This window comes from Hyperolius riggenbachi, chromosome 3 (assembly GCF_040937935.1).
Source record: "Hyperolius riggenbachi isolate aHypRig1 chromosome 3, aHypRig1.pri, whole genome shotgun sequence".
Classification (NCBI taxonomy): Eukaryota; Metazoa; Chordata; class Amphibia; order Anura; family Hyperoliidae; genus Hyperolius; species Hyperolius riggenbachi.
In genome coordinates, this window is record NC_090648.1 from 288,622,364 (window position 1) to 288,649,359 (window position 26,996).

Genomic DNA, 26,996 nt, shown 5'->3' on the forward strand with positions numbered 1-26,996 from the left:
CTCATGTCAATATAAACAGTTCTTCAAATTATTAGCACTGTACTTGTCTCCTGTTCCAAATACAGGTAGTTCCAGACTTACGAACGACCGACTTACGAACGAACCGTCGATACGAACTCCCACCGAATTGCCACAATGTTGTCACGATGCAGTGGACTACCTGTTCTTTTGCCCGCTCCTTGTGCAGAATAGGTGCAGCGGAAGCCGCATGGAGACTTCTCACCTGTTCCATGGTGGTGAAAGGTCTAAGTGTGCTCCCGGGAACCTGCGCGGCCCGTCCTCTCTCCTTTCATTGTTCTCCGGCGGCTCCTCTTGAGTCGCGTAATTACGCAATCAGGAAGAGCCTCCTAGTGGCGGCTCCTCCTGATTGCGTCATTATGCGACGCAAGAGGAGCTGCCAGTGAATGGAGAGAGGATGGGCCGCGCAGCTTCCCGCGAGCACACTTAGACCTTTCACCACCATGGAACAGGTGAGAAGTCTCCATGCTTCCGCTGTGCCTATTCTGCTTAAGGGGACAAAGGATAGGAGGCACAAGGGGGATGTAAGGAGGCACAAGGGGGATGTAAGGAGGCACAAGGGGGATATAAGGAGGCAAAAGGGGGATATAAGGAGGCAAAAGGAGGATGTAAGGAGGTACGAGGGAGACAGAGGAGACAAAGAGGGGAATACTGGAGGCACAAGGGACAGAGATAGCACAATGTCCCGACTTAAGAACGGATTCAGGTTAAGAACGAACCTACAGTCTCTAAGCAAAATGGAGATATCCGTAGTACCAGTTTAAAACTGTCATTCTTAATGTAGTTCCCTAAACCTATTGTTCTCATTGTAACCTACAGCAGCTACAAAATGCAGACAAGACAGCATTATCAGGGGTGTAGCAATAGGGGGTGCAGAGGTTGCAACCACATCGGGGCCTCGAGGGGCCCACCCTCAACCACATGATAAGCTCTTTATTGGTCCTGTGCAGATAATATACACCTCTATAGACGCTTTGAATAGTAGTATTCATTAACACACTGTTTCATATCCCCTTCATGCACCTCTGGCACTGTAGTTGTCCTTGGCAGGTTTTGGTGTGAATATCAATTGTTATGTATGGAGTGCTTGTGGGGCCCCAATTAGTGATGGGCAAACAGTGTTCGCCACTGTTCGGGTTCGTCCGTATTTTGGCCTGTTCGGGTTCGGTTCGGCACCCCCCGAACACCTCATGGTGTTCGGGAGGGTGCTCGGGCATGCTGCCCGAACCCGATCAGGCCTTCTGTGTTTGGCCGAACACAGCCGTGTCCGGCCGAACAAAGCCCCCTATAGAGTCCCAGCATAAAGGGAGAGCATGCCCCGAGCGCGGGGGGGTCGGAAATGCTCCCCGCTAAGCTCTCCCTTCTGCTGGACCCTATAAAATTAAATAGAAGTCCCCCAAAGTACCTGTAGCAGGCTGGCAGGAAGAGGACAGGAAGCGGGCAGCCGGCGATCACAGGCGCTAGTACCATGTGGTACTTCCGCCCTCTCTCTGACGCACTTCCTGTTTACATTTGTAAGTCGCGTCAAGAGAGAACAGAAGTACCGCGATGACGCGTACGAGGGTACGTGTCATCATGTAGATGACGCGTACCCTCGTACACATCATCGCGGTACTTCTGCTCTCTCTTGACGCAACTTACAAATGTAAACAGGAAGTGCGTCAGAGAGAGGGCGGAAGTACCACATGGTACTAGCGCCTGTGATCGCCGGCTGCCCGCTTCCTGTCCTCTTCCTGCCAGCCTGCTACAGGTACTTTGGGGGACTTCTATTTAATTTTATAGGGTCCAGCAGAAGGGAGAGCTTAGCGGGGAGGGGTGGGGGGCATTTCCAACCCCCCACCGCGCTCGGGGCATGCTCTCCCTTTATGCTGGGACCCTGTAGGGGCCCCAAAGGGACATGTTCGGGTTGGGTTCAGGGTTCGGCCCGAACATGCCGAATATCGGGGGCATGTTCGGCCGAACCCCCCGAACCCGAACATCTGGATGTTCGCCCATCACTAGCCCCAATGTAAAACTTGCACTGGGGCCCACAGCTTCATAGCTACTGCACTCAGCATTATCAATTGTAAATCATGTAATCATAGCTGTAACGGGGTTTAGCAGTTAGCAGAACGTACAAAGAGAAGTTACAAAAGAGAATACCAGAAAGTGGACTGGACTGGTCTGGCCATCCAGTAGGTAAAACATTTGCAATTTAGATTTATGAGTATTCTAAAAAAAATTTGCTTCAAAAGTTATAAACAAGATTGTGTGTATACTTTTTCAGACCCTAAACATACTTTATTGTGACTCTACTTTCATGTGCAACAATTACCATCCCATCCCACATATGCACAGGATGCTTACGGCGACCGGCGTGATGACATGACCGGCGCGAGGCAGGGATGCACACGTGCGACTTCACCTGAAGTCGCCGATTACCGGAGCCACCTGCAGGACCAAGGAAGAGCAGAAGAGGATGCCGGGGGACCTCGCGGGCTATGGGGGGCTGGAGGAAGCCCCAGGTGAGTCCAAACTTTGGGGGGGGGGGAGGGTTTACAGCTCAGGGTCCCTTTAAGAATTCTTTTATTTAATCCATAATTAATTATTTACCTTGGATCTCTATGCCCTCCTGCTGAACTTTCTCTTTATGATAAACTAGTGACCTTAGCCCGTTTAAAAATGGGCTAGGTCTGTCAGTAATCCGCCGCGCGCACACACAACTGCCCCTTCTGCCACTGTCCTCCTCTGGCTCTCGGGAGTGTCTCTGCGTCTTGTCCCTGCACATGGGCAGTGCTAAAAAGCACTGACACACGGCCAGACGCAGGGACACTTGCCTATTATTAGGTAGGATTAGAATGCCAGAGCAAGATACGTACTGTAGGTTAACACCTGCTGTCTCTCATAAACCTTTACACTTAGTCTTGATTTGTATTCTTATCACTATTCTTCTTGGTACATATGTTACGGCCAGAACCCGAAGTGTGGCCACTTCTAGTTCTGGCCAGCCACTTCGGGTTCTGGCCGGCCAATGTGCAAAGTGGCCGCAGCGCAGCGGCCAATGTTAGAAATGGAAAGTTTACATTTATTTTACAGCCGTCTCGCTGCGGCCAAATGTATTAAAAGTTGCTTAATTTAATTAAATATAGCCGGCGGCGATGTGATAGATGAAGCCGCCGGCTTTCGCACTGCCTCCTCCTCCTCTCCTCCCCCCCCCCCGCCTCTCTCCTCTCCCCTGCCTCCTATACGACATACGGAGCAGCCGGGCGGGGACACGCGTGTCCCCCGAGAGTCGTTCGTCGCGGCAGGGGAATCCTGCCGTTCCTGCAGAGCGGGCGCTGGCAGAAGCAATGTCTGCAGCCTCCCCGCTCTGCTTCCCCTGCCGCGACGAACGACTCTCCCGGCGGCTCCGTATTGTATGGAAGGCGGGGACAAGGAGAGAGGCGGGGGGGGGGGCAGTGCGAAAGCCGGCGGCTTCATCTATCACATCGCCGCCGGCTATATTTAATTAAATTTAAGCAACTTTTAATACATTTGGCCGCAGCGAGACGGCCGTAAAATAAGTGTAGCTTTGCACTTCTAACATTGGCCGCTGCGCTGCGGCCACTTCGCAAATTGGCCGGCCAGAACCCGAAGTGGCCGGCCAGAACTAGAAGTGGCCACACTTCGGGTTCTGGCCGTAACACATATAAAACAAGGATGTACTAATGTGAATCATACATACTACATCAGAAATTCTTTCATTGAGGCATAGACTCATATGGACATTGAAAATGCATGTTTCATCTTACACATTAGCTGTTGGCTGAGCTCTAGTCCTTTCATACATAGCAGGCAATCAGATTGAGCAATAAAGGCCAACTTCAAGGGGCATCCGTGGAAAAGAATATTATGAACATGAATTATTTTCCAGATGGTACATCAATATAACTTTCGTCTCTGGATAGCCTTGCGAAAACATTACAAAGATTTAACCTGTGTTTTGGATACTGTACAAATATGCAAAGAATTGTATTAATTGGCGTAATGCAAGGTGGCTGGGCACAGTTGGGGAAAGTGTCAGTATAGGGAGAATCCCCACCAAGTAAGACTGTCTGCGCAATTAGTTATCTGAACTCTAACCCTTCCAGAATAATTAATGAATAACAGAGGGGATCAAGACAAAGACACAAAGTGATTTGGTGGGTGCTAGCAAGTAATACATCAAAGAATGTTGGTAATTGGCCCTGTGGCTTTCATTCTTTGCCCTATTTCTTTCAATTCATTGACTCAAAATAATAGGTTCAGGTTCATTATCAACAGGTTTAAGCTGTAAGAACACAACACTTCAACAAAGCTATGATTGTAACTGGGCTGGTGGCTAAGGAAAGACTTTCAAATCAAATCACACTCCCACAAAAGGAAAAAGTAATAACTAAATTGTAAGGAACATACGTCTGAAAACTGTACCTGAGATATTTAAAGTTGTCAAAGGAGCGCCTCATTACAATGCTGGAATACAGCTGGTATGGACAGGTATGTCTTAACATTTTATTATCTTGCTGTTAAAATATTACTTTCCTAGGCTTTTTTTGTGTGTGGTCTGGCAGAATGTCTTTGTCAATTTCATATAAAATGAGCAGCATGTCTTGGGAGGAGCAGGCCTCTTCAGCATATTGTCATATGTTAGGGCTTAACATGGTAAAACGGACCGACACAGGTAAACGATGGTAATTTTAACCCCCTGTGAGCTTGCTGAATTACGAAGATGGGAGGAATGGAGTAAATCACCCCTCGAGCAGGATATATATATATATATATATATATATATATATATATATATATATATATATATATATATATATCATAAAGAGAATAAAACACACCACAAGCAATAGTATAAATACAGATAATTTACTGTCATGTTGTTTCATTGTATATTTTATTTCATTCTGTTTCTTGAACCCACAATGCTACAGTAATACAAATTATGCAGTATAATTATTGCCTCTGTGTTCTTTAACCCCTTTCTCTGCCTGAATCCACTAAGCATTTCGCCTTTCGTCCTTCTCTGCTCGGTCACCTAGTACGTAACTTTCCTCACAAGTAACATGTCTATTTCAACTTGACCTAGGCAGAAATAAACACAGTTGGGCTTATTTATCAAGATTTAGGGAAAATGGAGCAAATGTTCAACAGTTTCTTAGAGCAACCTATCAGGTTTCAGCTGTTAAATAAAGGAAGGACTGTGATTGGTTGTTTTGCTCCCGAATCTATGTATCTATTTTGCATTGATTTCTCAGCCTCACTAACCCTACCATGTTATATGCTTATTTCTACTCTTTTAACAACATGGTGCATATGTGTGGTGCAGGAAACTATGTCAGTCATATATTCTTTTGTTACTACCAGCACTTCCAACTACATTTAATTTTGCTACATCAGAATTGTATTTTGCACCACATTACACAACAAAGATCTGCCAACAAAATGAAACATTTATACTTTATCTCATTTATAGCATTTTCTAATTTAATCTCGGTTTATTGGATTTTCTAATTTCAAGTTAACATTCCAACAATGTCCACACCTTTAATGTAGTATGAATTTAACCTTCCTCATCCGAACTAGCTGAATGGTCTAATCATTTCAAAGATTAAATTAACAGAACATGTACTACAGTGTGCAGGAACATTTCCATCTAAATTAGAGCTTCTCAAACTAATTTCCGTATTTTCTGCATGTAATTAGTTAAGTGAATATACACTAGATGTCTATGTAAGAACACTGAAGATGAATTGTGCTGGAATGTCATACAGACAAATCAGGTTTGTCATGCATGTGAAGACTAAATGGGAACATGAACTGTTTGGGATCAGAGAGTTCTTGTATGATAGTCAAATTTTACATGGATGAGGTGCAAAATAAAAAAGAAAATATAGCAGGAGCTAAGATCACTAAACCGGCATAAGGTAAATATGAAGGTTTCAACTGATGAAAGAAATGACAGTAGAAAAGGCCAAAAATGTAATACTTATTAAAGTACTGATTACTGTATTTAAATAAAAAATAAATACATTGAATTTAAAGATTACAAAAATAGCTTAAGTAACGTAATAAAAAAGAAAGAAAGAAAGAAAGAAAGAAGCCTCAAGGTCAGGCCTAGTAATATCCGCTCTAAGTGATTTGCTAGTTGGTATACAAGTATATGCTTCTTGTAACCCTAAACAAGTGACTTTCTTTTCCAAACCAAGAATTGTATTGTAATGTTCTATAGCCAGAAAGATCTCAATCCATCTATTTATAGTAATTCTATTTTTATCTATAGCCATGCATTTGAAAAAATACATTTTCTATCATTATAATTGTTTTTACAATTGCATGGTTCATTTATCAAATAAGGCTACAATATAATCTGCCATCTAACCTATGCAAGTCAAGCTGCTACTTATGCATGACATGGTGAGATATCTGCATGCACAGTGTATAGAAACGGAAAATAAAACATCCAAGACAGAGGTGCCACGTAAGAAGCCAAAAATGTCCTTTATGAGGTACTATGGTAGAGACTTCCTTTTAATTGTATTGGTTATCTGATATGAATCTCTCACTCTAGTCTTCATATCTTGATACATTTCTCCCACTGAGGTCTTTTGTAATTTCTGAGCACTATATACACTACAGTTTAATCAGACTTTTTTTTATAAAATTCTATTCAGGCACCACAACAGCTGCTACAACTGTTACTACTATAACTTCTGCTACTTCTGCTACTAGTTCTGTTTCAGGATGATATATTGTTAGCTGTGCTGTTGGTAGCATGGTAATCATATACATATTTACAGATGCTTGTACTTTTTAGATCCTGTACATTCTATCACTGCTAACTAAGTTTTCAAATTACATTAGACTGAGTAGTATAATTTGTGAAAAAAGGAAGACATTCTTAAGTGTGCAAATTCCAAATTATTCACCCTAATTAAAAGAGGCTCCCACATCAGAAGGCAATGCTTTACTAGCTTTTGCTTTTCTACATATACTAAACAGACTTGAAAGACCCAGCTTGCTGCAAACGCTTCTTGTTTTATTCTGTACATAGATTTAAGGTTGTATATTTTAGACTAAATGCAGGTTTCCTTTTTCTAGTTTTTATACTAAATATCATAATGTTTCAGTAGCGGTAAGAAGCACTGAAGGAGTCCTGCAGTACGAATGATATGGAGGGTGTCATGTTTATGTCTTGTTATTAAAGGGTGCTTGCTTGGTTGTCATGCAAATGCTTTATTTTTACTGAATCACTGTGTCAGAACACGCATACAGGCCAGGTGTTCAAACTCAAGTATTCCCCCCCCCCCCTCCTTCCTTCTACATAGTTAATTAGCCATATGCAGCCCTCCCTTCCCCTTTTACATAAATAGACAGGTGCAATCTCCCCCTCCCCCTTTTACATAGTTAGACAGGTGCCCTCTACCCACCCTTGTATGGTTAGTCAGATGCCACCCTCCTTTCACCTTTTACAGAGTTAGACAGGATCCATCACCCCCTCCCCTTTTTGCATAGTTGGACAAATGCTGCCCCCCGTTTGCATAGTGAGACAGGTGCCACCCCCTTTAGTATAGGTTTCCAAGCCCCATTTTAGTGTAGATTGCAGGGCCCCCTTTAATATAGGTTGCCAAGTCCCCCTTTTGTATAGGGTGCCAAGCTCCCCCTTTAGTATAGGTTGCCAAGCCCCCCCTTTAATATAAGTTGCCAAGTCCTCCTTTTGTATAGTGTACCAAGCTCCCCCTTTAGTATAGGTTGCCAAGCCTCCCTTTAATATAGGTTGCCAAGTCCTCCTTTTGTATAGTGTGCCAAGCTCCCCCTTTAGTATAGGTTGCCAAGCCCCCCTTTAATATAGGTTGCCAAGTCCCCCTTTTGTATAGGGTGTCAAGCTCCCTCTTTAATATAGGTTGCCAAGCCCCCCTTTAATATAGGTTGCCAAGCCCCCCTTTGGTGTAGGGTGTTTAGCATAGAGAGCTGTGCAAGAGCAGAGTCAGTCACTCACCTCACCATGCTTCCAGTACAGAATCCTCTTCCTCCCACTCCTTCAGCCGCTGCGAGCACTCCAGCTGGTGTCTCTCACATGTGATCCATTTTACCAGGAAGTTCCATTACCCCATTTGTATTCAGGAGACACCCCCCCCCTCCTGTTTGCATAGTTAGACAGGTGCCAGCCTGTCTAACTATGTGGCAAAATGACGGGGTTATACCCCCCAAATCCCCTCTCCTACCTCCGGTGAGCGCTTCCTGATGAGGCAGAGCTTATGGCTGTAGCTCTGCCTCTTAGGGCCAGCTAATCCTAGCTGATCGCTGCCTCTCCCCACCCCTCTCAATCTTCCTTCACAGAGAGAAGTGGGGGAGAGGTGGAGATCCGTGCGCCGATTAACGCGCATGAAGGCAGAGCTGCAGCTGAAAGCTCTGACTCCATTAGCAGCAAAATCCACGACCAAGAAAGTTGTGGATTTTGCAGAGGGGATTTGGGGGTATTAACCCCTTGTTTTGCCGCGGGATAGCGGCGTTTTAGCAGGGCTTATAGTTCTTAACATGACTGCATGTTAAAAAAGTGAATTTAGACTCTCAGAGTCTCTCTAAGGGCAAGTCTTCTATTAACCCCAATAGGCAGGACTTATGTGAGCAGACCATAGGCAAATCTAATTTATCCCCCATAAATTGCAGTATCTTATCACAAAGTCCCTCTTTAGTATAGGTTTCCAAGCTTCCCGTTAGTAGTATATGCCAACCGCTCCCTTTAGTATGTGGTTCCATTCCCCTCCCTCAGGGAGCTGTGCAAGCCCAAAGTGAGTCACTCACCTCTCCATGCTTCCAGCGCAGAATCTTCTTCCTCCCCCTCTATCAGCCGCTGTGAGTGCTCCAGCCGCTTTGAAATGGGCCCAAAAGCCTTTTACAAACATTGTTATTATTTTAGCTAAATTACTAATTGCGATAATTCTTTAAGGACACCTGAAGTGAGAAGAATATGGAGGCTGCCATATTTATTTCATTTTAAACAATACCGGTTACTTGGCAGCCCTGCTGATCTATTTGGCTGCAGTAGTGTGTGAATCAGGGGTCGAGTCCTGCGTGGACGCGGGTGAACGGCGTCCACCCACTTTTTCTTCAGCGTGGACGCCGTTCACCCTGGCTTGTGTGGAGGGGAGCAGCGCAGAGAAGGCGAGCTATGGGGACAGCGGGGATGGGCAGACATCTCCCCCCCCCCCCATCCCTCACCTTCGTGCTCTCCTTCCTGCCTCTCCCCTCCGGTGTTTTGAAATGTCGGGCCCGGCGGCGAAGACTTTCCGCCTTCTTCCGGCCGCAAGGGACGCTCCGCTCTGTGTGTGGCTAGAAGACCAGACTAGCAGCACACAGAGCGGAGCGTCCCTTGCGACTGGAACGCGGTAAGTCTCCGCCCACTTTCGCCGCTGGGTCCCGACACTTCGAAACACCGGAGGGGAGAGGCAGGAAGGGGAGCATGAAGGTGAGGGATGGGGGGGGGGAGATGTCCGCCCATCCCCGCTGTCCCTATAGCTCTCCTTCTCTGCGCTGCTCCCTCCGGGTGGGGGCACACCTGGCTACCTGGGCACATATACCCCTGCCTACATATACTGGGGACATATACCCCTGCCTACATATACTGGGTATATATACCCCTGGCTACATATACTGGGCACATATACCCCTGGCTACATATACTTGGCACATATACCCCTGGCTACATATACTGGGCACATATACCCCTGGCTACATATACTGGGCACATATACCCCTGGCTACATATATTGGGCACATATACCCCTGGCTACATTTACTGGGCACATATACCCCTGGCTACATATACTGGGCACATATACCCCTGGCTACATATACTGGGCACATATACCCCTGGCTACATATACTGGACATATATACCCCTGGCTGCATATACTTGGCATATATACCCCTCGTTGCATATACTGGGCATATATACCCCTGGCTACATATACTGGACACATATACCCCTGGCTACATATACTGGGGACTACTATACCCCTGACTACATATACTGGGCACATATACCCCTGACTACATATACTGGGCACATATACCTCTGCCTATATATACTGGGTACATATCCCACTTGCTATATATACTGGGACAAATTGTAGAAATCGAAACGCTCAAACCCCCTACCAGTTCAACCAATGAGTGCAGGATCTGGGAAGCCAAGCCAGTCCAAGGATATGTACAAAAGGATCCACAAGCCAAGCAGTGGTAGAAAATTGCTGGTATTCTTTATTCAGGAATTCCACACGGCAAATGTAGTAAAATCACAAGGTTCAACTGACGCGTGTCGGCCTTACAATCTGCCCTTAATCATAGTTAAAAGCTAAAAAAGTTTTTTAACTATGACTAAGGGCAGATTGTAAGCCTGACACGCGTCAGTTGAACCTTGTGATTTTACTACATTTGCCATGTGGTATTCCTGAATAAAGAATACCAGCAATTTTCTACCACTACTTGGCTTGCGGATCCTTTTGTACATATCCTATATATACTGGGCACATATCCCACTGGCTATATATACTGGGCACATATACCCCTGCCTATATATACTGGGCACATATACCCCTGGCTATATATACTGGGCACATATACCCCTGGCTACATATACTGGGCACATATACCCCTGGCTACATATACTAGGCAACTATACCTCTGGCTACATATACTGGGGACTACTATACTCATGGCTACTTATACTGGGGACACCTATAGACCTGGCTACCTGGGGGTACCTATTTTGGGGGAACTGCTGTCAGATTATCTGCATTTTTGTGGAACTGCTGTTATGTATTTTGGGGAACAGCTGCCAGATTATGTGTATGTTAGGGGAACGGCTCCTGCCAGATTACGTGTATTTTGGGGAACTGCTGCCAGATTGTGTATGTTTGGGGGACCACTACTGCCAGATTATATGTCCTTTGGGTGTTACGTGTATTTTGGGTGATCCGCTGCCAGGTTTCGCGTATTTCGGGGAACTGCTTCCAAATTATGTGTATGTTGGTGGAACTGCTGCTGCCACATTGTCTATTTTGGGGGAACCACTTCCATATTATCTGTATTTTGGAGGAACTTCTACCAGATTATGTGTCTTTTTGGTGAAATGCTGTCAGATTACATCTATTTTTGGGGGATACACTACGGCAGAGCTCAAACTTCCTCGGCAGACCTTTTACATCACTGCTAAGGTCATGTATATTTGGCCCCACCCATGACCACGCCCATGGTGTGCTTGCACATGCCCATTTTTGGCGCGCCGCAGGGGTTCTCCAAGTGAGTCCACTCACTTCTTTTCCCAGGACTAGACCCCTGGTGTGAATCACACTCGAAACAAGCATGCAGCTAAACTTGTCAGATCTGACAATAATGTCAGAAACTCCTGATCTGTTGCATGCTTGTTCAGGGTCTATGGCTAAAAGTATTAATGGCAGTGGATCAGCTGGCAAGCCAGGTAACTGGTATTGTTTAACCACTTCAGCCTAGAGGGTTGAGATTTTTTTTTACATCTGAGCAACTTTCACCTCCCTTTCATTTGCCAATAACTTTAGCACTACTCATCACAATGAATTGATCTATATCTTGTTTTTCCTGCCACCAATTAGGCTTTCTTTGGGTGGTACATTTTGCTAAGAGCCACTTTACTGTAAATGCATTTTAACAGGAAGAATAAGAAAAAAACTGAAAAAAATCATTATTTCTCAGTTTTCAGCCATTATAGTTTGAAATTAATACATGCTACCATAATTAAAACCTATGTACTTTATTTACCAATTTGTCCCGCTTATTACACCATTTAAATTATGTCCCTATCACAATGTATGGCGCCGATATTTAATTTGGAAATAAAGGTGCATTTTTTCAATTTGCGTCCATTACTATTTAGAAGCCCAAAATTTAATAAATCATATTGATATACTCCTTTGACACGAATATTTAAAAAGTTCAGACCCTTAGGTAACTATTTATGTTTTTTTTTTATTATTGTAATTTTTTATTTTATTTTTTTATTAAAACTTGTATGTGGGTATTTTTTGGTGTGGGAGGTAAACAGGGGATTTTAAATGTTTAAAAATTTATTTATTCAATACAAAGTGTTTTTTGGTGTAGTTTGCTATTTGGCCACAAGATGGCCACAGTCAAAAAGTCCTGGGAGCGATCGATCTTGCTCCCAGGAAGAAGTATGAAGACGGGGAACTTTTTGATCTCAGAAAAGCCACAGCGTCTGAAGAGACACTGTCGGCTTTTCTCCGGGGGGATCCGATCAGTGAAAGGGATTTATAATCCCTTTCATTGATGGCTGGGCTAACGGCAGGAGCGCACACGGGGGGGCCCGCGGAAGCACACGCGACCCGTGGGAGTGCACGCACCCTAACTGGATGAAAATTTTCATCCAGTTAGGGTGAAGTGGTTAAAAGGATATAAATATGGCAGTCCCTCTTGCTTCAGTTGTCCTTTAATGACATTCTCATATCTGCACATGGTAAGCTGTTCTTGTTTGAAAAAGAGTAATTGGAAACATTGGAATTTTTTTCAGCTAATTGCCAATGTATTATTCTCAGGGTGTTGTCTCTTTCTCAACTTCCAATATTACACAACTGTACACCTCAGCCATCTCCAGCATTCACTGTTTAGATTGTTGATAATATTTTACACTATTCAAAACATCCCTGAAGTGAACCTCAGCAATACAAACATAACATAAAATGAAACTATATGAGTTAAGAGTTCACATGGTCAGCCTACATGCACATTTGGCAAATTGACCAAATTTTGAGTATGGAAGCAACCTGATGCCCACAGTATCTTTGTGCCAGTAAAGCCAGGACTGCTCCTTCATTTTCCTCACTTTTAAACCTGTTTTGGCATGGTAAAAAAATATTGTAGTTATTTATTAATTCGTTTCCAATGACCTTAGACGTAATGTTTTATCATCCAACTGGCCACATTGCAAGAGGAGAGAGTTGATTACAGAAGTGTTTTCTATACTTTTCCTCAATACGATTTGATTCGTGATCACCTAATCAGTACATGAGTGAGCACAAATTCAGTGAAACTGTACCAACTCTGTCTAAGGAGGGGGCCACCGCAAAAAGTGTTTATTTACCTAGATAACATCCTCCAGAACTCTTCCGCTGTGAAACAGGAAGTGTTTGGAGGATGGAGTGCTGCAGCAAGAGGACATCATGTAGGTAAATAAGCCCTCTCCACAGCAGCTTCCTACTTGGACATGTGTGGGTACAGTTTTGCTTTTTCGTGAAACTGTGCTTGCTCATCTTTACTCAGTATTTTATAAAGCAGAATTAGGTGTGTTTGATCAGGAATTCGTCAGACAATGGCCTCAATTCACTAAGCTTAACTCCTGTCTTTAATAACTCTTCTGAGCTGTTTTACAGTTATCACCATAGTGATATAATTGTGATAACTGTAAAACAGCTCAGAAGAGTTATTAAAGACAGGAGTTAAACTTAGTGAATTGAGGCCAAGGTCATAGAATGGTTGTTATACTCATAAAGATGCTGCTTTGAAAACCTAGGCTGCTCTCGCTACATATCCCCTACTTGACTACCAGAAGGGATTTTGGATGGCAAACTTCCCCAGATATTATATGGATGTTATAGCCGTTTCTAATTCACTGCTAAGACGACTGGGAGGTATTCCATATCATGCTGACTACTGAACAACTTAAGTGAAAAAAATATGGCTTCCATATTTATTTCTTTTTAAACAATGCCAGTTGCCTGGTAGCCCTGGTGATCTATTTAGTAGTAGTTGCAGTAGTGTCTGAATCACACCAGAAACAAGCATGCAGCTAAACTTGTCAGTTCTGACAATAATGCCAGAAACACCTGATCTGCTGCATGCTTGTTCAGGGTCTGTGGCTAAAAGTATTAGAGGCAGAGGATCAGCCGGGACAGCCAGGTAACTGCTATTGCTTAAAAGGAAATAAATATGGCAGACTCCATATCCTTCTCGCTTCAGTTATCCTTTAAAAGAGCTCAAATATAGTCCATATTACTGCCTCTGAGAGATTAATTTCTTTATGCTGCTAGTGGCATTGTTTTCCTATGTTGTAAGTAAGAGGGATTGATCGAGCGCTTCACACAGGTGTAATCAAATAGCTGCCAGAGGTAAATTCCGATCCAAAGTAGAATTGCAATAAATGTATAGGTTTTCCTCAGTGCTGTTATCACCCCAATCCTGTAGTTCCAGCCTGCAGCCACCCAGTGCTCAACAAGGGTACATAGTGTCCACCACCACAGGACAAACAATATGCCAGGCTTAATAGGATTTTTTGTAATAGAGGTTTAAAATTTTATTCCAATATTTGCAAAGATTAAAAAATTAAAACAAAAACAACTTACATTGTGGGTCCATGCACACTGATGACGGCATAGAGCGAAACCTGGTAGGGAAGGAGAGACGGGCTATCTCTGAACACACCATTGGTATATGCTAAGGTGCACTTTGATTAAGTTCAGTGCAGATACCTTATGAGCTATATGTATGCAGTTGGGTCCAGTGTGCATGGCCCCACAATGTAAGTTGTTTTTGTTGTAATTTTTTAATCTTTGCAAATATTGGAATAAAATTTTAAACCCCTATTACAATAAATCCTATTAAGCCTGGCATATTGTTTGTTCTGTGGTGGTGGACACTATGTACCCTTGTTGAGCACTGGGTGGCTGCAGGCTGGAACTACAGGATTGGGGTGATAACAGCGCTGAGGAAAACTTATACATTGTTTTCCTATGATTATGAAAAAAAAGAGCAAAAGGGACCTGATGCTATACAGAAAGAGAAATTAACTTTGTTTCTACTTAAAATACTTTCCAGATTCAAGAGAATAATAATAAAAAAAAAAATCCTATGGATCTGAATTGGAATTAGAAAAAGTGGAAACATTTCTTTGTATACCATCAGGTCCAGTGTGTTATACAATTATACATAGAACATGCAAACTCAGGAATAAACTGACATTTTTAGGTAATCTTGATGCACTTTTTACATGTTAATTAAAATTATATCGGACATTTCCATATATAGAAAGCAATCAAAACGTTTAATTTTCATGTTATATAGTTTCAGGCAAATATAATCCCATTGTAAACTAATTGAGGCATATGCACGCCCACAACTATTTTTAGTACACTACGCACTGAAAGACACTGTCCGGCTGTCCTTGGTTATAAAAATACACTTTTTCTATAATAGAATGTTGCATAACTATTACAAAAAGCCCCATTCAAAAATCAGCAGCAAAGGCTTGAGATCCAAAGAGGACGCTGACACACAAAGTGGACTTTCTTTTCATATAGTTAACAGTCATCTTATTTTATGTCTTCAGTGTTTATAACCATGGTAAATGTAATTGGAGTGTGAAAATAGTTCCTTCATACCATTTGTGTGCCATACTGTAGTAACATTATTCTCTTCTTTGGTGATACAGATGTATTTTGTGGTTAAATAGTGATATATTTAGCCATCTCTGCAATAAATGTTTGAACCGGAAAAACAAAAAAAGAAACGAAGTAAAGCTGTAAGAGGGGTTTAGCACAAATGAAGGCAGAGCAGTAATTAGGCTTTGTTCACACTAGCAAAAGCAGATGGCTGTGCAATTGGATCGCACGTCATCGATCGGAGTTGCTGTGCGCTGCTGATCCCATTTACTACAGTGAGTGGGTCAGCGCTGCAGTTTGCCCAAATGCGTGCAGCAGTGGGATATTACATTGCATTTCTGCACAGAACATAGGGGTTCATCCGCTAAGCGTGGTAGTGCAGCGTAGCATGCATTGCTAACTCCTTGCTAATAATGGCCGCTCCACTGAACACACCCTCAAGTGACAGGCAGCCTATTGGGCAAATCAAAGTGCGGGGATCACATCTATTAAAGCCACTGGACCCGCCAGGGCTCAGGATGGGCTCGGTGGAGCGGCTGTTATTAGCAAGAAGCACGAATTAGTTAGCAACGCACGCTACATTGCACTGCCACGCGTAGCGTGTGCAGAACTTGTGGTCTTCTCATTAAGCTGCACTTGCTTAACAGCACAGCTTAATGAATCAACCCCACATTGAGTGTGAACATCAGACAGTGCAGTCTATGCACTTCTATTATTTTTGTGTATCGCGCACCATAGGCGCTGCTGAAATGCACACAGCAATGCGTATAGTGTGAACGAGGGCTTTTTATGACTACTGAACACCTTTTATTTCTTGTCAAAGTCCTAACTGATCATGCCGCTTCATCCTCCACTTCCTAATGTCTAGTGCCTGGTCTGGTCAACGTTAGTTATAGGATAGGATGAAAGAGTCCTAAATGGGTCTTAAAGAGAAACTCCGACCAAGAATTGAACTGTATCCCAATCAGTAGCTGATACCCCCTTTTACATGAGAAATCTATTCCTTTTCACAAACAGACCATCATTAGAGTACAGATTCTCTTTAACAATTTAACCCATTCGCGTTCCGTCGTTTTCACTTGAGAAATGTTCACCTCCCATTCATTAGCCTATAACTTTATCACTACTTATCACAATGAACTGATCTGTATCTTGTTTTTTCCGCCACCAATTAGGCTTTCTTTGGGGGGGGGTACATTTTGCTAAGAGCCACTTTACTGTAAATGTATTTTAACAGGAAGAATAAGAAAAACACGGAAAAAATTCATTATTTCTCAGTTTTCAGCCATTATAGTTTTAAAATAATACATGCCTCCATAATTAAAACTCACATATTGTATTTGCCCATAGGTCCCGGTTATTACACCGTTAAAATTATGTCCCTATCACAATGTATGGCGACAATATTTTATTTGGAAATAAAGGTGCATTTTTTTCGTTTTGCATCTATCACTATTAACAAGTTTAAAATAAAAAATATATAGAAGTATTTCATCTTTACATTGATATTTAAAAAGTTTAGACCCTTAGGTAAATATTTACATGTTTTTTTTTTATTATTGTAATGTTTTTTTTGTTTTTTTTATATTAAACATTTTATTTGGGTAGTTTTGGGAGGGTGGGATGTAAACAAGTGATTTATAATGTAAATGTGTGTTTGAATTTTATTTTTTTTTACTTTTAGTTGTAGTTTTACTTTTTGGCCACAAGATGGCGGCCATGAGTTTGTTTACATGACGTCACTCTAAACGTAACACACACTTGGGGTACGTTACAGCCAGAAAAAGTGAAGCTTCCGAGAGAAGCTGTCGCTTTTTCAGCGGGGGAGAGGAATCAGTGATCGGGCACCATAGCCCGATTCACTGATTGCCTGGCTAACGAACCGCGGGCCGGGAGCACGCGTGCACGCGCGTGACCGGCCACGGGAGCACGCGGTAGCGCACATGGTTCCTGGGCGTAGTTTCTACGTCCAGGAACCAAAATAGGTTAAAAAACTGTTGTGACATTTATCTGTGGAAGTGTGTCATACACAGATTGGTTTACATTTTTTCATGGTGTTGGTGTGCACATAATTTCTAACGCTTTGTGACAATTACAGTCCTTTCACACTGTGCAGATTGTGTTGCGCTACAATATTAGTGCCGCCACAAAGTCACACTGCATGTTACACATGCTGTGCAACTACACAGTGAAGCACAATGAAGCATATAGTACAATGAAAGTATGCTTCACTGCCACTGTAAATGCACACACTACCTGTTAAACGTACAACATGCTTTGTGTTAATGCATAAACGCACAACATCAATGTGAAAGCCCTATATGCCTTGCAATTTGAATACATTGTTCATTGTGACATAATGCAATAAACATAGTATGAAAGGACCCTTAGGTTTACTAAAGTAGTCCAGTATTTACTTTCCTGGCAGGGGTAGATAATAATTCACTTTCAAATTCCACCACAAATCCCTCTCCATTTTACTATTATTTGGGTAAAAGGGGTGGTGAAAAGGCCATTGTCCTTCAACAATGGGACAAGTGTACTGTGCAAGGAGGTGAAGGATTTTCTGTGCCCTCTTGCAAAGTTCCCCTACTTCTTTAAAGTTGAAAGGCTTTTGGTGTGCCATGATACTGGAAGATGGGAAATGGGCTGCTTGGTTACTGCTGTCCCCCCTTGTCACCCATGCTGCATGTGAGTAACTCTTGGGCATAAAATCAAAAATCAATTCTTTATTTTTATCTGGTAAACAAGTAATACGGATGCTAACTGGGCTATCCAAAAATTAAAATCTCTATTACTTTTCTTGTTGATAAATGATCATTCCCCAGTTTACCTGACTCTTATTTGGTACAAACAAAATTTGGTACACAAAAAGGAAGTTGCAGGGCATGCTGGGTTGTCCTTTTTTGCTTCTGTACTCCCCCTCAGACTTAACTAAAGCAGCCTGATTGGCTGAAGCCTCTTTCCCTCCTGTTTTCCCCTCCCACACCTCTGTTAATCTCTGATTTGCCAATATTTCTCATGCTGAGACAATGCACTTTCTATAGTGAAGGGCAGGCAAATCAGGCAGAGGAGACTAAGGGAGAAAATTACATCAGAATTGGCTTCAAAATAGCCACACTTATATATGTGTTTTTTTCTGAGATCAGCTCCTCTTTAAAAGGTTTTAGATAGAATATTAGCTCATGCTATTGTTTTCTATGTCGTTTTTTCTGAATGTGGATTGACCTTTATCCAAGGCATATGGCCTGTGCGTATGGCTTTGGGGGTGGAGGAGCAAGTGTGTGGCATGGATTGAAAGGTGGTTAGAGCAGAAATGCATGTTTAAACTTTATCAGAACCAGGCAGAGGTACACATGACATAAACAATGGTACATAAAGTCATGGATGGATTCGATGTAATGGGGCCCTAGGCAAGGTAGATGTGTGGCCATTTCGTGGCCTCATTGGTAAGTTGAAGGGGAGAGAGGTCAGAAAAGGAGGCAGGTGGGCCTCTTGGCACCCACAAGGCCCCAAACACCTGCCTATGTTGCCTGGTGGATAATCCTGTTCTGCATGAAGCATAGTACTAATCCTACTTAGAAATTGTGTTTTTTTCATCTCTTTTTGAATTTATTTTTAGCTCAGGTATTCATTAGGCAGCGTCACGTGCTGTGCACAGCAAATCATAGCAAACACTGGTATATAGGTTTATCAGGCTTACCATGCTGCTGCAATGACATGTAAGGGTGGGCCAGGAGGTGGTGAGCTTTTGCTGTAATTGGTTTGAGTTTACCTAAGTGGCTTACAGAACACAAAGGGGAAAAGATAAGGGTATATGTAAAGCATCATACAAATATTGTTGAATATAAGTCCTTCTACCTCTTTTTAACATGAGAAAATAGGTAAACTTGTTGCCCATACTTTTAACCAAGGGTGCCTTTACTGTTGCCCTTTATGGTTCTCCCATTTCTTATAGTACTGCTAATATGGATGCTCTTACTACATTACTTCCCCTTGCTAGTCACTGTCTACCAGTCTGGTTTTCTTGTCACATAGGTATCCCCCAGCAGTCTGTCAAACATTCTTTCCCCCCACACACACTCTGTCTCCTTTAGCAGGCCACTCTAGTACTACTACCATTCTAGAATTTAGGGCAGTGATGGCTAACCTTGGCACTCCAGCTGTGGTGGAACTACAAATCCCATGAGACATTGCAATACTCTGACAGCTCTAAGCATAACTCGGGGAGGCAGAGGCATGATGGGATTTGTAGTTTTGTTCACAGCTGGAGTGCCAAGGTTAGCCATCACTGATTTAGGGTATTCCCTCACTTTGGTCAATATTATAGCTACCTTTCCTCACTCTAACCTTCCGGACTCCATTTGTTATTTAGCTACTGCCTGCTTCTGTATCTTCAATCATTCAGTCTCATTGTGGTTATGTGACATCACATATTTGATTTTTGAATATTTGGCTAAATATTACCTAGTAAAAGTTATATTAGGTTCCTGAAGATTGAAGCAATCATAGGGATAGAAAGTTGGTGGAAATAGATGACGCAAGCACCAGTTAAACTTAAAAGAAATTCTAATTACTCATTGTTTATCCAGCCAACAATAAATACAGGTTTGAATGGACTTGTCTTGTGAGGTTCCAGCTTCATGGTCTCTATTAAAGGGGCACAATGGCAAAAAAAAAATTAAATTTAAAATATGTGTAAACATAGTCAAATAAGAAGCACATTTTTTTCCAGACTAAAATGAGCCATACATTACTTTTCTCCTATATTGCTGCAACTTACAGTAGGTAGTAGAAATCTGACAGAAGTGACAGGTGTTGGACTAGTCCATATCTTCGTAGGGGATTCTCAGCAAGACTTTTATTCTTTATACAGATATTCGCTAAAAAGGATTTAAAGAGAACCCAAGGTGGATCTTTGGGGAGCAGATGGGACACAGAGCCATGTTCTCTGCCTAATGACATGGCTCTGTGTCCTCCAACCGCTGCTCTCTGCCCCCCCCCACCGTCGTGCTATAGCCCACCGAGTTTAGCGACAAGATTTGTCGCTAACTCGGAGGTAAACAGATGAGAGAGGAATTCCCTGTTTAAAACACCCACCAGGGGCGTTTCTACGAGGTTTCCTCTCCTCCTGGCCGCACCTCCTGCCGTTCCCTCGCCTTCCTGCACGCTATGAAAGACAACACAGTCTCTCAGTGCAGCGTCATGACCCAGGGGTCACCCAAGTGAAAGTGGGCCATTGTGGCCCACAGGAGCGGCGCTTTTTGTGGCTACCTGATCCACTGAGTGCTGCCGATCAGGTAGCCTACTTTTTTTATTTTTTGAGCCCACCTCGGGCTCTCTTGAAACAGTGATGCTGGCCAGCTTCCCTGCTTGCTACACAGTTTTTTGGCAGTTGGGCAGAGCAACTGCCATTCACCAAGTACTTTTGAAAATAAATAAATCCCTCAGAATCCCCCATGAAGAGATGGACTAGTCCAAAACCTGTCGCTTCTCTCAGATTTCTACTACCTACTGTAAGTGACAGCAACATAGGAGAAAAGTAATTTATGGCTCATTTTACTCTGGAAAAAAACATACTTCTTATTTGTATATTTTTGCACATATTTTAAATGTTACAATTTTTCACCATAGTGCCCCTTTAAAGTTTGCACCAAGAATGAATGCCTCCCCAGTCCTCTTTAGACACTCTGCAGAAGTGCTTACTTTTATCTGTGTATAAGCTTGTTGTTAGTTGATGTCAGAACTGCAGTCCTACTCCTAACCACTGATGAAGATCAAGTACCTTCAACTTTCAAACAGTTACAAAAAATGGACACAAAACATAACATGGCACTCTGCTTACTTAACTAACAGATGTTATTTTTAGAGTGCAGACACACACAGTGATTGTTGCCCATAGATGCCTCACTGTACTGTAGCAGAGTGATGTGTATTATAGCAATGGAGAGGGGAGCAGGGATAACAGCACAACGCACGATGGAGTGGCTTCCAACTAGTGGACTACACAGGGGAACAATTCATTCAGAGTTTGCTGTTATTTAAAGCTTGGGTAAGCTCAGGGAACACTTGTACACACACTAGATTCAAGGTTGAGATGATTATGAACAGACACCTTGGCCAAGTTTAGCATAACCTGTATATGTACCTGGAGATTAGCTTTAATATTTTGCCTTTAATAAAGTGCTTGGAGGGATGATGACTGTTAGGCTGTGTATCACTAGGTATCCACCACTTTATACTTCCTCCACCTTGTAAAGCATCACCTGAAACCACAGGTGTCCACGAGGTCCGAGGTACAAGGTCCGTAGGTGGAAACCGGCCCAACTCGTCATTTTATGTGACGCTCGAGAGCTTCAAATGTGCATCACAGTAAAAGAGTGACAGCACACTGACTTCCCATCCCAAGGAGCACACTGGAGACATTTTTTCTGGCTGAAACATTGGCCTCAATTCACTAAGCTTATCTCCTGTCTTTAATAACGTTTCTATAGTTATCACCATGGTGATGAGGCATGTAGTATTCAGGAAACATTTTACCTCAGGCAAACCTTCAGTTAACTCTACTGTCTTTAAGTTAACACTTCAATCCTTAAAATAACTCCAGAATTCTAGACATGCTGTTAATTAACTACGTGTGACAATAACTACAGAGTAGGTAAATTAAGAAATGAAGAGATAAGATAACTCTCTCACTGCGTGGTGGCAAGTTTTCTCTTGCCTTATTATCTCCAGCATGATCTTAGTGAATAGAGGCCTATAGTCAGTTTTAGTCAGGGCATAGCAACAATCCATGGGTCCCCCCCCCCCCTCCGCCCAGCTGAAATTAGCATGGAGCCCGCTCCTTGTATCCAAACCTCCTGTGTGACTGGAAAAATACACACACACTTAGCCAAACACATCTTTTCCATCTGGCAACCTCTCCCTACATAGCAGAGTAGCGCAGCAGAGCAGTGTGACATTTAAGGCTCATTTTCATTTAGCGCGCGTTCATGCTCGCTTATGGAAATGCGATCGCAGGGACAGCAGACAGTGCATAGACTGCACTGTCCGCCGTTTCCATTCAAGTGCTGCAATTCCCCACTGAATTGCCACGCTACTGATTTGCCATGCATGGTGTGCTGCAATTTGGTGTGCTTCAGCCCGCACTCCCATTCAGTATAATGAATGGGATTGCAAGCCCCACCCCCCACCTGGAGTAACTCAGGGCTCTGTGCTGCATGGAAAGGAACCCTTACCTGCTCTACCACTACGTCAGATTTCTTCTGTGCTTTCTGGCAGATACATGCTCTGTGCTTGCATACCTCTGACTCCTGATCGTGTGACATGCATTCGGAGCCAAAGTTATGCAGTATAGAGCATATGGCTGCCAGGATGAACACAGGAGAGCTGAAACAGCACTGGAGCACCTAACCATTAGGGCCCGTTTCCACTGAGGCTGAAATCGGGCCGAATCCGCAGAGTTTCCCTGCAAGCAAATCATGCAGGGAAACTCTGCCATAGGAGATAATGCTGCCGCCTTCCGAAACGCTTGCCTTACCGATTAGGACGACATTAAAGCATTTTTTGTGCGTGGCATGGCTTCTGGGATTTGTCTGCGTACTTGCAGGCCAGAAAGTGCTGCCATGCATCTCGCAGCCGTGCCTGGCGGCTATTGGAAACAAGCCCTTAAACTGCTCCCCTGCGCTGCTCTGCAGAAGGGGGAGGAACAAGTGTCCATATTACCCCATTGGTCACTATAGTTATACCAGTTAGTTTGAGACTGCTCAATACATTTTAAATCTTAACCATTTAAGGACCAGCGGTCTCTGGGCACTTAAAGACCAGAGACCGCTGGTCCAATCCCGATGGAATCCCAACGAATCGCCGCACATACCTGCCGCAACCGACGTCATCGCTGCTCGCTGAGACCCTCAGGATATAGACTCTACCGTGTGTATGACGGCAGAGTCATGTGAGCCGGTCAGGAGCCGCTTTCATTGGCTCCTGACCCTGTTTTTCAATGTAAGCCAATGGGAATGGCTTACATTGAAAGACAGGGCCAGGAGCCAATGAAATCGGCTCCTGACCGGCTCACATGACTCTGCCGTCATAGAGACAGGCAGAGCCTGTGAGATGCGGCGAGAATCGTCAGGTTTGAGATGCACGATCAGCGGGTAGCGGCGGAAACGGCGGATGCGCACTGCGGACAGTGATTGAGATCTACGCCCTGCCAGCCAGGAGCCCACCAATACAGGGCGTAGATCTCAATCACTGTAGTCATTAACTGGTTAATAAACAATTTGGCCAGTGACTTTAGACTATGTTTTAGATTTTGGCCCCTTACGTGATTTAGTTTGATTCACCTAAAGCCCAAATATTAATTCACAACTGAAGCCGAGTGACAACAATTTTGTGTGATTGGATCCAGATAGCTTTGGTTTCCAGACTACTGCCAGTGTTTTGGTAGTTGCACTTGCAGAGAAATTACTATTTAACTCTCCTTGTATTAATGTAATATTTAATACCCTTGTATTAATGTCATATTTAATACTTACAATGAAATTATTATTCATGTGGGGCCTTTAAACAAAAACAAAGTGTCACAGCCTGGCTGTTACTACTGCACAAAGCTTCCTTTAACTTAAATAACCCCTCTAATGTGTTGTTTTTAAGGCTTCTTTATTCCCTGTTTTCACAATACACATATTGACGGTAGACATGCTACTTTAATTGACCCAAAGCTTTTTCTTTTCTGCATCATTCTTCAACAGAGTATTCATTTTTTAGTTTGAAATAGGGTTTAAAAACAACTTCAAAAAAAAATTATCAAAAAAATTTGACCTTCTTGAACAATTGTGGCTTAAGCCATCTCTTATGAGACGTCATAGCTGACCCTTTTTAATTCGTAGTAACTGTAGACTCTGTTTCAGCTTTAATTACATATCTGTAGGCTATTTAGTCGGCAGGATTTGGTGCCTAGTGAAATGACTTTTGTCGGTTACTTTGAAGATGCTGTATAATGATTAGTCCTCTTTTCTGTGAAGTAAGAGTATAGCACAGTTATGCTCTTTTTCATTTTAGAAAAATGAATTTAAATTTGCAAATTACGACTTATTAAATAACGACTAAAAGGCTATACTAATTGCTAGCACGCTGTTAGCTTTTAAATTAAATTATTTATGCTGGCAGAAGCAAGTGGTTTCAAACCCAGCAAGCTGTTCTTTCTTTTGACTTAAATGTTTGGATAATAGTACAATAAAGCAACATAGTTTAAACATTTATTTAACCAAAGATATGCCATTACATTGTATTAAATGTATAATTTTACAATTGGATTTTAATAGTTTAGCAGATCAAGCTAATTAGAAGATGTACAAAATGGACATTCTTGTTTTGCAGTTTGGTAGCACAATTGCGATATTATAATGATATTTTTTCGCAGGGTTGTAACCCAAAGTTGTTATAAACTGTTCTAAATTCTAATCACCTTTTTCCGGCACCAGCAACTCATCAGCAAGAGTTGCACATACGACTCATCACAGCAAGCAGGAGATAGACTTTCTCAGGCTTCTTCAATATTCATGTTATTTATTCAGGAAACAGAAATACAGATAGATACAGTTCATCATATCCTAGCCACGCCAATCTTCATGTTGCGTTACAAGCTTCTTTATTAAACTTCCTGCTGAAGATAATCAGGTACCTTCTTTCTAACCTACGTTACACTAGACTACCTATGTACAGCATACATTATATCAGATTACATATAGAATGAAATTACTTAGAAGTCCCAGTCAGCATTGAGAGCTAGTGTGAAAGTAAGAAGCAGAGTGAGCTCCCATCGCTCACTCGTGGTTTAATACCGACTAGGAAAGAGTTAAATATGACATCATCTTCGCCATCCCCTAGATCAGACTATTGGTGGACCCCCTCGTGGTGTCATCACACACACCTACTTGATTAATATTCAATGAGGCCTTTGACATACATACAAGAATTTGGTGTTTGGTAAATATGGCTGATGTTTACTGTTCTAGTGGTGTACATGCACAGGTCAGGGAGACCTGTGGCCTTGTCCATAGAACAGCTTCTTGGTATGTTCTAGTTCTGACAGAACTGAAGATTTTCTCTCTAAGAGAAAATCCCCTTAAAGGGCAGGTCTGCTCCCCAAGCCTTTTTGACTAACTCAGTCCAAATAACTGAAGCCTACTTAAATTATAACAATCCCCCCAAAAAGGCTTGACCCGCAGATCCCAGCTTCTGAACCCACCAGTACCTGGTTTCTTTTCTTTAGGTTTCACTTTTCGATGTTCGTGCTCACACAACTTCTCTGCTCTAGGCGGTTATCCCTGGAAGAGAGAGAGCAAGACCTCTTGGTCTTCCTGTAACCAGGCTCTCTGGGGAGGCCCTACTTCTAAGTCCCTCTATACCACATGCTCAGCATTTGCATCACTTGCGTATCACTCACAAACTTGCATGACCACAGAAAAGTGAAACTCGTTTGGTTGTTACACAACGGAGCAGTGTCAGGTGCCTTCTAAAAGAGCGCCTTTATACAATCAGCTCCATCACCGGTACTCTTAAACCTATACCCGTAACCCTGTATATCCCTTAATTTAAAAATATTGGTTCATGAGATTGTTTATGAGGCACCAATCTCTTGACCAGGTTAATTTGTTCTACGTAATTTTAACACACAACCTCACCTGGATAATGATGCCTAAAGTTGTCATCCCCATCCAGACAACCAGTGGGTGTAGGAAGAACTTTTGAACTGCAGAGGCCCAGTCCGAGTGTCTCTGGAACATCACCGGAAACCTTTTCCACCAGGTCAGACTGGAACTCACCTGCTTATTTTTGTGTTCTAAAACGATGTGAAATCTTGAGCTAAACGACCACCACTTCTGGTTATTCTTAATACAGCCACTAGCTGCTCCTCAACCCCGGCTGAAGGGTATGACTGTAGCACAAAAAAGAAAAGTAGAAAAGGGAGGAGCGCTCCGTAGTGTATTAAACCTTTTAATTGGATGCCACGCAAGGGTTAAAAACACTTACAAAATTGTAGATAACATCAGGCATATCATGGGTAAACACCCCAAAACGAAGACCTTGGATGGCAACCTGTTCCTCCTCTGTGGCCAGCAGCGGGGGTGGTCCTAGATGTTAATGGACACTGGGAGCCTATCCTCTGGTCACTGGATGCAGTAATTTCGCAACGCGTTTCGGCGTATCCACGCCTTTGTCAAGCTAGTTACTGCCAAGCACCCACTCTGAATATATATCTAATAGTGACAGGAAGTAAATGCTGTGACCTCAGAGTTCACCTCTGGTAGTGTCACTGCAACTCTTAATTGTTAACTCTTAATTCCATAACAATTAAGAGTTGCAGTGACACTACCAGAGGTGAACTCTGAGGTCACAGCATTTACTTCCTGTCACTATTAGGTATATATTCAGAGTGGGTGCTTGGCAGTAACTAGCTTGACAAAGGCGTGGATACGCCGAAACGCGTTGCGAAGTTACTGCATCCAGTGACCAGAGGATAGGCTCCCGGTGTCCATTAAC

General features: G+C 42.8%; 1 protein-coding gene across 1 annotated transcript in view; it reads left to right on the forward strand.

Annotated features, from left to right (window-relative positions):
• The first annotated feature begins 4,371 nt into the window (after positions 1 to 4,371).
• Positions 4,372 to 26,996, forward strand: part of TFEC (transcription factor EC) — a 200,746-nt gene continuing 178,121 nt past the window's right edge. Inside the window, exon 1 of the mRNA XM_068272728.1 lies at positions 4,372 to 4,512. Within this exon, the coding sequence (XP_068128829.1) occupies positions 4,486 to 4,512 (27 nt within the window). The 5' untranslated portion in view covers positions 4,372 to 4,485. The remainder of the gene's footprint in view (positions 4,513 to 26,996) is intronic.